At 35.8% G+C, this 13,243-nt stretch overlaps 1 protein-coding gene across 3 annotated transcripts; it reads left to right on the forward strand.

Moving 5' to 3' along the window:
• The first annotated feature begins 1,473 nt into the window (after positions 1-1,473).
• LOC111893381 (uncharacterized) lies at positions 1,474-2,417 on the forward strand. 3 transcript variants are annotated; one of them, XM_023889447.3, is made up of 2 exons: positions 1,474-1,640; positions 1,736-2,417. In XM_023889447.3, the coding sequence occupies exon 2, from the start codon at positions 1,745-1,747 to the stop codon at positions 2,240-2,242; it is 498 nt and encodes a 165-aa protein (XP_023745215.1). In that variant the 5' UTR covers positions 1,474-1,640; positions 1,736-1,744; the 3' UTR covers positions 2,243-2,417. The 3 variants fall into 3 exon arrangements, with proteins under 3 accessions (XP_023745215.1, XP_023745213.1, XP_023745214.1); XM_023889445.3 differs by having other exon boundaries at positions 1,475-1,640; positions 1,721-2,417; XM_023889446.3 differs by having other exon boundaries at positions 1,487-1,576; positions 1,679-2,417.
• Positions 2,418-13,243: the final 10,826 nt, after the last annotated feature.

Below are 13,243 nucleotides of genomic sequence, written 5' to 3' on the forward strand. Positions count from 1 at the left end.
TAGTTGAATAAAACAAATTTTTATTATCTTTCTAAATCATATTTCATTATTATAAATCTATCCTAATAAATAAAAATGTTTTTGTCACTTGTCATTTCCTCAAGATTTTTGTCACATGTTATTATATGAGATTTTTGAATTATTAAAATTCCACATGTCATTATGTGGTATTTTTATTTTTTTGTTAATAAAAATTAATCAATTCTACTAGTTAACAACTTTATTATTATATATGTAAAATATTTATTATATTAAATGTGTAGATCAACACTATAATTAATGAAACGTTTATTATTTAAGGTAAATATATTTTCATACATAAAATAAATATCACAGTAAATAGTTTGTTTTTACTACCACTAAAAATATTTATTATGGTTTTTTTTGTTATATAATTAAAATAATGAAATATTATAAAACAACATTATTAAATCTTCCTATCTAATAAAAGAGTAGCACATTTGCCACATATCAATCAATTAGAGATTCACATTAATTAGTTGTCACTTGTCATTCTAAGGTTTTTCCTCATTAATTAAATTTTTACTAATTCACTCCTCCATTTTACACATATCAAACACTTGAACAAAAAATTTATTTGTAATATCTATTGCCTAATTTATTAAATTATTATTATTTTTTTTTTATCATTGCTCAATAATTACCTTATAATTTAATTAAAATTATTTTTACCTTTCTAATCCGTGGTGCCCACAGATTATAAACTAGTTTGAGATATATTTAAATACATTTTGTTAAGCTTTGAAATTAAAAAGAAATCATTTCTAATAAATTAAGGTTTTTTTTGCCACTTGTCAAATTCTTAAGAGTTTTGACTCATATAATTTTGTGGGAGTTTTAAAATTATTATTTCCACTTGTCTCTTTTTGAGAATTTTCATTTTTAAAATAAAATTTCATATAAGGAAAGAGAATCGTTATATTAATTTGATAATAAAGTCTCATAAATGCTTTAAAGAAGATTTGATTTTTTTTATAAATGTTTCAAAAGGTTACGTTATGATATGTAAAATTATTATTTTATAAAATATTTAATGGTTAAATATTGATATTAAATTTTTATTTTTAATAAACTCGTGTAATACACGGGTCTCACAACTAGTTAAAAATATTTAATGTTGACATCGTGATATAAAACTTTTATTTTTAATAGTGTAAAAATATAACTACTTTATATAATAAGCGTGATTTTAAATTTATAACGGATATGTACAAATGTACAATATAATAGCGATGTGTCAACATCACCCGTAGAAATCTTACCTTTCAAGCCTTTATAATAAACCTACTTTGTTACCACATGAAATCTAATTTCACTAAACAATTAATATTCTTCTCGACTTGTTCATTTGAAGAAGTTGACAGAAAGGAAAATTATTACTTTTTTTTATTAAAAGTTAAATTAACAACTGTACCATACACGTCATCGATCATTGCTATATATACATGTTCTACACTCTACACAAACACAAATTAATAAAAAAAGAAAACCCCAAAAAAACAGAACACAGATTCTCCAACTCACACCTCCAATCTCATCTAATTCCGAGAAAAAGGTGATTTTTGTGATTTATCTGTCAAAACTCAAAAGTCAAAACTTTTGGGGCCACATATTTTCTGGTATGTTTTCTTATCATTCATAATCATCTCCTTATTAGGTTCTCAATCCCATCGTATTTGACCACAAAAACTGTAATCAGTTTCTTGATTTGAAGTTGTAAGTCATGGCTAGAGCTTCTGAAAATGGTAAAGTCAAAGGTGGCGATGGCGGCGCCGGCGGCGGTGGTGGTGGTGGTAGGATCAGAATAGGGTCGACCGGAAAAGTTAGTGCCTTGATGATGCAAGAAATTGACTCAAATCTCAAGAAGACTTCATCAAAGAAACCTGCTATAAGAATCCAAACTGAACCAGTTTCGATATCTTGTGGGGCGGAGTCTACAAGGCGGCTCCGGCGGATGGTGGCGGTGAGTGGCGGCAGTTCGAGCAATGGCCACCATCAGGTTAAGCCCGGAAAGAAGAAAACCACCCACAAGATTCCTATGCTTGATTCCGAAGATTTGTGGGTTGATAAAACCCCAATTCGAGGCAAAGAACGCAAGAAAGTGACACAAAGAATTGTAGAAACTGTGGATTTGAAGTGTGGGAAGAATGATGGAGATTGGTCGATTATCCCAATTAGCAACCAACTTAGAAGGCTTAGTTTTTCAAGGATCTCGGATTGATTTTGATGTTCATATTATTAAATGATGACCCGAAAAGATTTGATGCGTTTCTTGGGGAAAATTGTTGTGGCATGTGTATAGAAGAGTTTGATTGATTGATTAATATAAAGTGTGAAAAACTAATTTGCTTTTGTTTTTTGCTTAATGAATAAGAAATGAGCAACTTTTTTCTTGATTTAGAAGGAATACTATGGTTTTTGTCATTAAAATCAAGATTTGCGGTGGCACTTGTCAATCATATAAATGTGTATTTTTGTATCAATCAAGACTTGGAAACAATTTAAACAATTTATTTGTGAAGCCAAATAAAAGGACTATGTACAAACTACAAAGACTTGTGATCAGTGATCTCAGTTGAATCCAATAATATACAAAAAAAATCGGTTGATAACTCTTATATGGATAAAAGAGTTAGAAGGAGTTTAAATGGCAGAGTTTTTTTATTTTAATTATTATTATTATTATTATTATTATTATTATTATTATTATTATTATTATTATTATTATTATTATTATTATTATCTTCTTTTTTACACTTCTAATAAAAAGTTTGATAGAATAATGAAAAAGCTCTAAAACACATTAGCTTTTTTGAACTTTGTCAAGCTTGTTTAACCGGTGGATGTTCTTATACAACACAATTTAACTCAATCTTTTATAGTTCATTAATCATTATCAACCTAATCTTATCGAGCTTATAGTTTAATGGAAAATTATCTATGATCAGTTTTATTTTATATAAAGTTACATCAAACATTTATTTCATTCCAACAAACTAAATTAATTATATAATTTATATTAAATATAAAGTTAAACTTAAAAATATAAGTTATGGCTAGATTTGAAGTTATATGTTATTAATGGATTTAGTAGAAAGCAACGATGGTGGCGGTAGTTGTGGTGGTGATGGTGTTTGTGGGGTGGGGGTGGGGTAGTAGGGATGGGTTGAAGGTGTTGGGGCTTAGACTACATGGAGTGTAGCTCGTTAGCTGCTTGCCTTGGACACGCTGGCCTCTTTTCCACCGCTCCTGACACGCGCTAAGGGGGTTCGCCTTCAGCCTCTCGTCGATTGTGCAGCATGGAGAGAGAGAGAGAGAGAGAGAGAGAGAGAGAGTAATTGCTTTTTGCAGCTTTCAACCAATTTGAAGACCATTTGACCTTTTTTTTTTCTTTTAAATCTCTTATTTATTTTTTATTTTTTAAAAAAACTAACTTTTGTATAAAAAATCAAATCAAAATTTCTTTTAAAAGCACTATAAATACATTCTAATTATTTCTCTATTTTACATACTCTCAATTCTTCCTCTCATATCTCTATTTTAAATTTCAGCATGTCTTCCTCAAAACAAACAACCCCAAGAAGAAAGAAGAAGAATTCTTTTAAATCCGACAACTCGTTTTCACCAAATCCTTCACTAAACCCTACATCACCAAATCTTTCAATAAACTCTATATCACCGATACCTTGTAGACCCTCGTATGATCAACCACTCTACTTTCCTGCAAATTACCGTTTTGTGGGCATGTGTGACAACCCAAGTTGTCCCGTTACATTTCCCCGTTACCGTTAACGGAATATTCCACTGTATAAAAGTTCCGTTAAATAGAGGGCATCAATTTAATAAACATTCCATTTGGTTACCTTTAACATGCCGTTAACTCGTGATAAAAGGAAATAAAAACACAAGACACACATTTTCATTCATTTAGAAAATGTCAAGTTTTATTATTACGACCACTAAATCGGGTGCGACCAAAAGCCCCGTTTAACGGCAGTATCGGGTAAAATTCCACTGAGCCCCGACTGTGAAACCTATATAAGGGTGAGTGGAGTCAAATGAGAGACTTTTTACACTCTCTCTCTATACTCTCTCTCTAGACCCGTTTTCGCCCCGAATTCGCAACCAAACGCTTCCAAATTGTAAGTCCGCTTACCCTAACTTATTCTAAGCATATTGATTTATGTTTATAGCCCAAAAATCAGCCAAGAAGGCATAAGATAAGGAGTTTACGGCCCAGGAGCATTCTAGGGCCGTAAACCCCTAAAAAGGTGTTAAAAATGCCTTTAAACTTGACCATGAGCTTAGAAACTATTAGGGGATATAGCCTAGGGGTGTTTAAACAATAAAATGCATGGATTTAGGACTCAAAGAAGAGTTTACGGCCCAAGCACATGCTTAGGCCGTAAACTCCACAAGTTATGGTCCCAAATGTGCACCAAACTCATCCTAGGGCTTATTACATATTTTAGGGACTTATTCCTTTGAGTTTAGACCCTTGAAACACTCCAAAATGAATTAAAGAAAAGAGTTTACGGCCCATGAATAGTCAAGGCCGTAAACTCCCAAAAATCATGCTCAAAAGTGTGATTTTGCCCCCCAAATGGCCTTAGACATTTACCATAAACTACTAGGAGGAGATCTAAGGACTTAAACCCAAGAAAATGAGACATTTCTTGGAGTTTACGGCCCAAGCATTTATCTAGGCCGTAAACTCCCCAAAAACCCCCCTCAAATGTTAGTTTTAATCCTCCAAAATAGCATCACACTTCATTAGAAATCACTAGAAAGGCACTAGAGGCTTGAAACTTCACTAAACTCAAAGATTGAGAGTTTACGGCCGTAAACTCCCTTGGGAGAGTTCTTAGGCCGTAAACTCCTATAAAATACCTTTAGAAGCCTCAAATCCAATCATGCCTTTGATGAAAAGTGCTTAGAATAAATCAAGGAACAAGCTAGAAGCATCAAAACCCCAAGAAATTGACCTTGGGAGTTTACGGCCGTAAACTCCCTTAGGTTGGGCCGTAAACTCCTTGTTTGGTCCATATTGATGCTTTAAACCCCTTTACACACTAGATATGTGAGTATAGCAAAGTCCCACAGCTGATAGGAGACCCTTAGCACCCTTAAACGCTACCTGGGACCCCAAACACTCAATCGGGAGTGTTTTCCACTCCTTTGAGTGTGTATAATTGTTTAATTAGTATATTATATGCTAATTGTATGTGAACATATGTTATCATATGTTAAAATAGGTCCTAGTGTGTGTTCAAGTCCTTGCGTGACCCCGAACGCCCAAACGACACCTTCGTCGGACCTACTTACACCAGGTGAGTTCATACCCCTGAATGAACCTTTTTAATGCTTTTAAATGTTTTCATAGGGAGGGGGATTACAAGTTAAACATGCCAGTTATCATGTCAATCACATGTGATTGATAACCCGCATGCACAAGATTTTACCACTGTACACTGTTTTACCGAGTAGGACACTATAAATGGCTTTCAAAAAGGGTTTTTAAATTGTTCAAGTTCTTACTTTCATAGCTTATCAAAGACTCATTTCAACTGATTTATAAAAGATTCTCAAAGATTTCTAAAGATTTTCACACCTATTTTATCAAAGAATACAAATGCGATTTTCTTGAGTAACAAAATCTTTAAGGGTTTTTCATGAACACTTTTAATTGTTAGATACCACTGCTTCGCTTATACTTATTTTATGCTCCTACTCTGTAATGTTTTTGCTTATACCTGAAGTCACTTATACCTGATAACGCTTATACTTATTTACCCTCTTACTTAGTGATACGATTCTACTTCGCTTGTATTTGAGATCGACTTTACTTCACTTATACTTGATACGCTCTTACTTCACTTGTGGTCATATCTACTTCGCGATGCGCCTATACTTATTCGACACTTATACTTCACTTGCGACCGCTCTTGCTTCACCTATTAGACACTCCTACTTCACGAGAATCACTTTCACTTGATATACACTTAGTCATAGTTAGATGTATGTCCGTACTTATATAAGTATATATAAGTAATGACTGAAAGACTTAGGAAGGCTCATCGGCCCTATTTCCTTTTCTTCGTTGAGATGTGGTCTGGTGGGATCGGGTAGCCGTCCGAAGGTCGTTTGGTCCATTAGTTAAATACTATGTATATGGGTATGGACATATAGGGAATTCTCTAGTCAAGTCAATTAAGAGTCTCCTCATCTATTCTACACTTACTTTAGAAACACACTACCCACTGTTTGGAAGTCTCTACCTCTAGTATATCATTTGTATTAGAAACCCACTCCCCTCAAGAAACACACAATTCTCTATTTGGGATGCATCTTCGGGACGCGGCCTTCTCCGTCGTCTAGTTGGTAACCAGAGTCTCCTGTAGGGAGAGCGGACATTGTGTGTATAGGCCTATACGGGATTGACAACCCCGCACCCTGACTGCTAGCTACAGTCCACAGCCCACCAAGCCAAGGGGTGACAAATGTCATATTATATAGATGCTTGTAGGGCGTCTGGAACTCTAGTCAGTATGGTTACGAGTATCCTGGGTTGCCTTATAATTCATGGCTTTAAGGTAACGGTATTTCGTCAGCAATTTACACTGTATGCTGATGTCACTTTTCAGAGTCACTCTGTTTTAACCTTGCTAGCTGTATCTTTCATTTGATACTGTCTGGGGTCTATAATCTCTGTTTCGGCCTTGCTAGCTGTATCTTTCATTTGATACTGTCTGGGGTCTATAATCTCTGTTTCGGCCTTGCTAGCTGTATCTTTCATTTGATACTGTCTGGGGTCTATAATCTCTGTTTTGACCTTGCTAGCTGTATCTTTCATTTGATACTGTCTGGGGTCTATAATCTCTGTTTTGACCTTGCTAGCTGTATCTTTCATTTGATACTGTCTGGGGTCTATAATCTCTGTTTTGACCTTGCTAGCTGTATCTTTCATTTGATACTGTCTGGGGTCTATAGTCTCTGTTTCGACCTTGCTAGCTGTATCTTTCAATTGATACCGTCTGGGGTCCGTAGTCTTTGTTCTGACCTTGTGAGAGATACCTTTCATTTGGTATCGTCTTCGGTCTATATTTACTGTTTTAGACCTTACCAGCTGTACCTTTCGTTTGGTACCTTCTGGGGTCTATGTCTCCCCTTTGTTAGACTGAACCAGGCGTGTCGTCAGTTCGATACCCTCCTGGAGTCTATGATTCTTTGCCTTAGTCAGCAGTCCTCACTGCTGAGGCATATGTTATTCCCTGATGTCTCCTACTTTCTTAAATAATCAAATTCAGTATTTTGATAACAATGTCAATTAAGGGAAAACTACCTCTTACCACAATGCACTGAAACAGTCTTGGTAGAAGGCTGCTTTATTTAAAGAAAATATAGGATTTTCTGGAAAGGACACTGAAGCACTGAAAGCACTTAAACTACTACTTATTAAAGTTATTTGACTAAATGACACTAAATGCTTATGAACTCACCAGCATTTGTAAAAATGTTGATACTCGCTTTTCAAATAACTTGTAATCTCAGGTAAGCAATTAGACAGGTACATCCCCGGAGCTGCTGATGAAGATGGCCTAAGTACCTTGCTGCACTTTATATATGTTGCTTGTATTATTTTGATACTATGTAATGTAACCATGTAAAATTATTACTATTAATGCAATGTTTTGTTGTACTTTGATTACTATATGCATGTGTTGTGATACTTGACATGACGTCATCCACCCCAGAACGTTTCCGCCGTTCCGGTTTTGGGGTGTGACAGCATGGCTCCAAATATGTATCAATATTCTCAATACTTACCAATTCCACAACTTCCAGCAACAAAACCTTTTCCAAACCCAAACTAATTTTCAACCCCAAAATACCACCCAAACCGAATTTAACCCGTTTGAGACGGTTGTCAGAACTTAATTTGCTTTACAACCAAATTTCCAAAGCCAACCACGACGCCTACTCGATGAAGATACTGATTCTTCTCGCGATGGGTCCATTCCACAAGCCGAACCAGAAGAGGAGATCATGCCACAACAAAAAGGAAAATGAAGGGCCCCAACCCAAGGTTGGACCACCATATAAGAGAAGGTGTTAGCCGAAGCGTGACTTGACATATCGGAAGATTCAAAAAGAGGCGATAACCAATATGGAAAAACTTTTAAGATAAAAGTTTGGAAAAGTATTTGTATCGGATGGGAAAAGACTATCGCTCATATGAGCAAATTTATTCGAAATGGAGGTCGGTTAACAAAAACTTCATGGAGTTTAATGACATTTATATGAATACCGTCTGAAATCGACAAAGTATTGCCAATGAAGTGGACTACATTGCAAATGCCCATGCCATTTACCAAGCAAAATACAACAAACATTTTGCAAATGAGTCTTTTTGGCTAGTTGTGCACAAAAAATCAAAATGACTTTGTCTTAAATCGGCAAATGATTTTACGCGTGCAATTTCAAGAAAAAACAAATCGTCTGAGACAAACCATAGCCAATCTTTTTATGTTCATATACCGTTTGACCTCAATAATGCGTACCCATACGAAGTGCCACCTCGTCACATAGGTCGCGATAAAGCAAAATATAATATTAAAAGTGTTAGTTCATCTAGCGATGTTGACGCCGCAGACAAGCAACTTCAAATATGGGACACCAAAATCGAAAAAATTATGGAGAGGGATGAAATCAAACAAAAAACTAAAGAACTAAAACTCTTCTTACAAGATGATAGCAGGTTACCCGAGACGACTCATCGAATTGTGGAAAATGCGAAAGCGGATTTTGCCCTAAAATTTAATTGGGATAAAAATGTTTGAAGTTATTTATTAAGTTTAAATTTAAGTCATTTATGTTTTAAGTCTAGTATTAAGTTGTGGGGAAAATGACACTGTAGCACATCAAACTTTTTTCATTTGGCCAATTTGCTCACTAAAGTTTTTTTTGGTCAATTAAGTCACTAAAGTCGGGTTTTACCTATCAATTAAGTCATTTCCCATATTTTAGATGGTTTCCTAGTTGAGTTTGCCTATGTGTAAATAAATTTGATTTAATACTACCTCCGTCCCAAATTGATAGTCCACTTTTGACTTTTGAAGTCTTTTTTCTTCAATTTTGACCTTAAATATTTTTGATTTTGATAGATAACACTTGATGCAAAATATATTAATAGATTGTATTTTTATTGTTTTTTCATTGTTATAAGTTTTATTAAGTAATATATACCACAAATAAAAATATTTAAAGTCAAAGTTGAAGAAAAAAAACTTCAAAAATCAAAAGTGAACTATCAATTTGGGACGGAGGGAGTAGTTAGTTTATGTAGTAAGCAGATTACACGTAGGATTTGACATGTCAATTAATGATATAAGACTTGATACTTAAACTCACTTACTTCCCCCATCGACATGTGTTCTTCATTTATCACCAAAACATGAAACCGAGCTAGGGTTTTTCAAGGATATTTGTGGTTGAGCTGAAGAATCAAAGCATTCGGTGGAATGGCACAACCGGACCCTAATGGACTGTTTGCGATGGTGGAACTCATCTATCAGGGGGTATTTACTCGTAATAAGTTCTCTTCACTGGTGGTGTCAAAACCATGTTTAATGATGTTGATTTTTCTTCAATGACATTTTTTTTAAACGGAAAATCTAACCTACTCCTAAACTACGCCTTAAATCCACCTATATGTCCACGACGGGACTCGAACCCTCAACCTCAAGGAGGGGGGCAACACTGGATACCACTAAGCTAGAATCCCTTTGGTCGAATGTTTCAATGACATTTTCTAAGTGTGTCACTTTCTTCGAACGTTTCATGAATAAGGAGTGTAAAAAGATGTACTACTGTGAACTAGGCCTTTCCTTGATGGATGGGCTTAATCCCATTTCAAATGATGTGGAATACATTGCTTTTATATTTGATGCTTATGGAACAAATGGTAGAATTACTATTTATATCGATCATGTCAGAGTTGGAGTAGATGGGTGGTTTGATGATGATGATCATGATTCTTGTATTGATGGTGAAAATGAGGATAATATAGATGAACTTAGGAATAGGAATGTGGAATTTAATGATGAAGTTATTATGAATAGGAAATCAAATGATCATTTCCTGAGTAAGTTATGTGTTGATGAGGGGGAGGATAACAACATTGTAGATGATGATGAACCACCCATGCATTCAATTTTTAATGATTTGATACACTGGAAAAAACAAAAACCAATTCTTGGAATGAGATTTAAGGATCCAGCCCAAGTTAAATCAATGTTTTTAACTATGCAGTGGCTAATGGATATCAACTTTGTTTTGAAAAAAAATGATAGGAAAAGACTTTGGTTAGGTGTAGTAAGGGTGGTTGCACATTTAGACTATGGGCTTCTTGGATGAGTGATGAAAAGAGTTTCCAAATCAAGTCACTAAAATCTAATCATAATTGTGTTAGGAACTTCAAGTTAGGGTCACTAGTGACATATGCATGGATTGGGAGTCCTTATACTAGACAAATTATGCAGTGTCAGAAATTGAGTGTAAGGAATCTTAGGGTAAAGGTAATGGCAAAATTTGGTATCCAAGTTAGTATGGGCCAATGCAGGAGAGCACTAAAACTTATTGAAGGTAGTATTGTTGAACATTATGGTAGGCTATGGCCATATGGTCATGAGATTCTAAGGACTAATCCTGGGTTAACTATAAAATTAGATGTGGAGACTAGTCCAGATGGAAAGAAGTATTTCATCAAGTTCTATGTTTGTTTTCAAGGAGCCAAACAAAGTTGGATGGAATGATGTAAAAGGATAATATGTCTTGATGGTTGTTTCTTTAAAGGTTTTTGTAAGGGGGGATTGCTTTATGCAGTTGGGAGGGATGCAAATGACAAGATATATCCTATTGCTTGGGTTGTGGTATATGTGGAGAACAAGCAGAACTGGATGTGTTTTTTGGAACTTCTCATTGAAGATCTACACTTGAATTTAGGAAATGGATTTAGTTTAATGTCTGGCCAACATAAGGTTAGTTTATTACATTGTAATTCAAGTATACTTAATTTACACTATTTGATTTAAATATTCTTCTTTTTACAGGGTTTAATAGAGGTTGTTAAGGAGTTGTTGCCATATGTAAAGCACATGCAGTATGCTAGACATATTTGCCAAAATTTGCAGAAGAGATTTAGTGGGGCCATATACCATACATTGTTTTGGAGAACATCAAAAGCTATAACTGAGAATGCTTTTAAAGTTGTGATGAAGGAAATTGAGACATTGAACCCAGATGCCCATCAATATCTCATGGACAAAGATCCGAAAACCTGGTGTAGAGCTTTCTTTCAACCTGAAAGGTGTTGTGATGCAATTGAGAATGGCTTCTCTAAAAGTTTTAATGTTGTGATAGTAGATGTCAGGAAGAAGCCCTTAATCACCATGTTTAAGGAGTTAAGATTGTACATGATGGATAGATTGTACAACATGAGGTTGAAGGGACACCAATGGGGAAATCATATTTGTACAAAGATAAGGGATAAAGTGAATTTCCTTAAGAAGGTCTAGAGGCATTATCAGGTATTGCCTAGTGGATTAAACCAATTTTGTAACACCCATAAAAATTCAAGCCAATTTAATCTTTTAAAAACATTTCAAATCCATTAAACATTACAAACTTGTTTTCAAAATCATTCATATCAGAGTATCCCAGAAACAAATTCATAAAAAGTGAGGATCGTACGATCATGCCTTTGCCTTGCCCCGATCCCCTGAAGTACCTGAAATAATAAACTGAAACTGTAAGCCCGAAAGCTTAGTGAGTTCCCTCAAAATACCGATACACATATAGTCCACATAACCATGTCAGCAATATCATAACATAACAAACTAAACAAAATGCAACGGGTCCACAGGTTTACAGACTGGATTACCCCCTGGGCCCACAGTGTGAGTCTGGATTGCCTTACGGGCCCACAGCTCATATCTTGCTTGACATCGAGCCCACAGTAGGAGTCTCCCTTAGCCTGTAACTGGAATGCTCCCGGGTTTGTTGGATTACCGCACAAAGCAGTCTCACCTCAACCCATCCCACATAACATATCAACATATAACATAACCACTAAGCATGCAGATAATCATATAACACAGGTAGTCCTATAGATCTACCTAATTGGCATAACCACTGAACATGCAACATTAACTTCATACTCAACATACTAACACTGCTAGGATAATATATTCAATGGGTCGGCCTTGGTGCCTTAGATCCCTTAGTATAGTGGGGATAACTCACCTTGCGAATGTTGGCTCGGTAACTAAACTCCAACTCTCATATCATGACCGCAAACTCCACCCCCTATTATCATAATAAAACCATACTCGTAAGTTCTCAACCTTTCAAGGTACCCCATAAGTCAACTAGTCAACCCCTGGTCAAAGTCAAAGTCAACAGTCAAGGTCAAAAGTCCATGTTGACCCTTACTCGTCGAGTACCCTCGGCTACTCGCCGAGTTCCTCGAGATACTCGTCCACTCGCCGAATCCCCGGAGTGACTATTCGAGTTTCTAAGGTTCACGATCGAAACCCTAAGGCCACTCGTCGAGTTTTCCTTCTGCAACTCGACAGGTTCACACGCATTCATCAATTTGGGGAAACATTAACCGACTCGCCGAGTTGTTCATCCAACTCATCGAGTTTACGACAATCTTCATCGGACTCGCCAAGTTGTTCATCCAACTCGTCGAGTTCAATGCCTATCTTCATATGACTCGCTGAGTCGACTATGCGACTCGCCGAGTCCCTCCAACCCTTTAACCATGCAGACACTTTTTAAGCCATGCTAAGGCCCCAAATTGCAGATCCAACTTCCTTAGGCATGCTTATCATGTAAAGTTGCAAACTTTACGTGCATGCAAGGCTTTAAGACCCTAAAATGGCATAAATAAGCTTGCAATGAAGTCACATCCTTGAGAGAAGGCTCACACTAGCCAAGGCTGATGGCTTTATGAATCTAGAAGCCAAGGGGAGTCCATACCTGAAGTTACAACTTCAGATCTTGGCTTAAACATAAAAATCCTTTCCTAAACTTATGCACCAAAGGGTTTAGGAGAAAATGAGCCAAGGGAAAATGATCTAATACCTTCAAGAGAGCCCTTTCTGATGCAGAACTCGAAATCCACAAATTCTTGCTTCAACTAGCTTGCTTCCCAAGT

This window comes from Lactuca sativa, chromosome 5, assembly GCF_002870075.4.
Source record: "Lactuca sativa cultivar Salinas chromosome 5, Lsat_Salinas_v11, whole genome shotgun sequence".
In the NCBI taxonomy this organism is placed as follows: Eukaryota; Viridiplantae; Streptophyta; class Magnoliopsida; order Asterales; family Asteraceae; genus Lactuca; species Lactuca sativa.

Bases quoted from the DNA above. Each gene is read 5' to 3' on its own strand.
- LOC111893381 (XM_023889447.3), top strand. From the start codon at position 1,745: ATGGCTAGAGCTTCTGAAAATGGTAAAGTCAAAGGTGGCGATGGCGGC.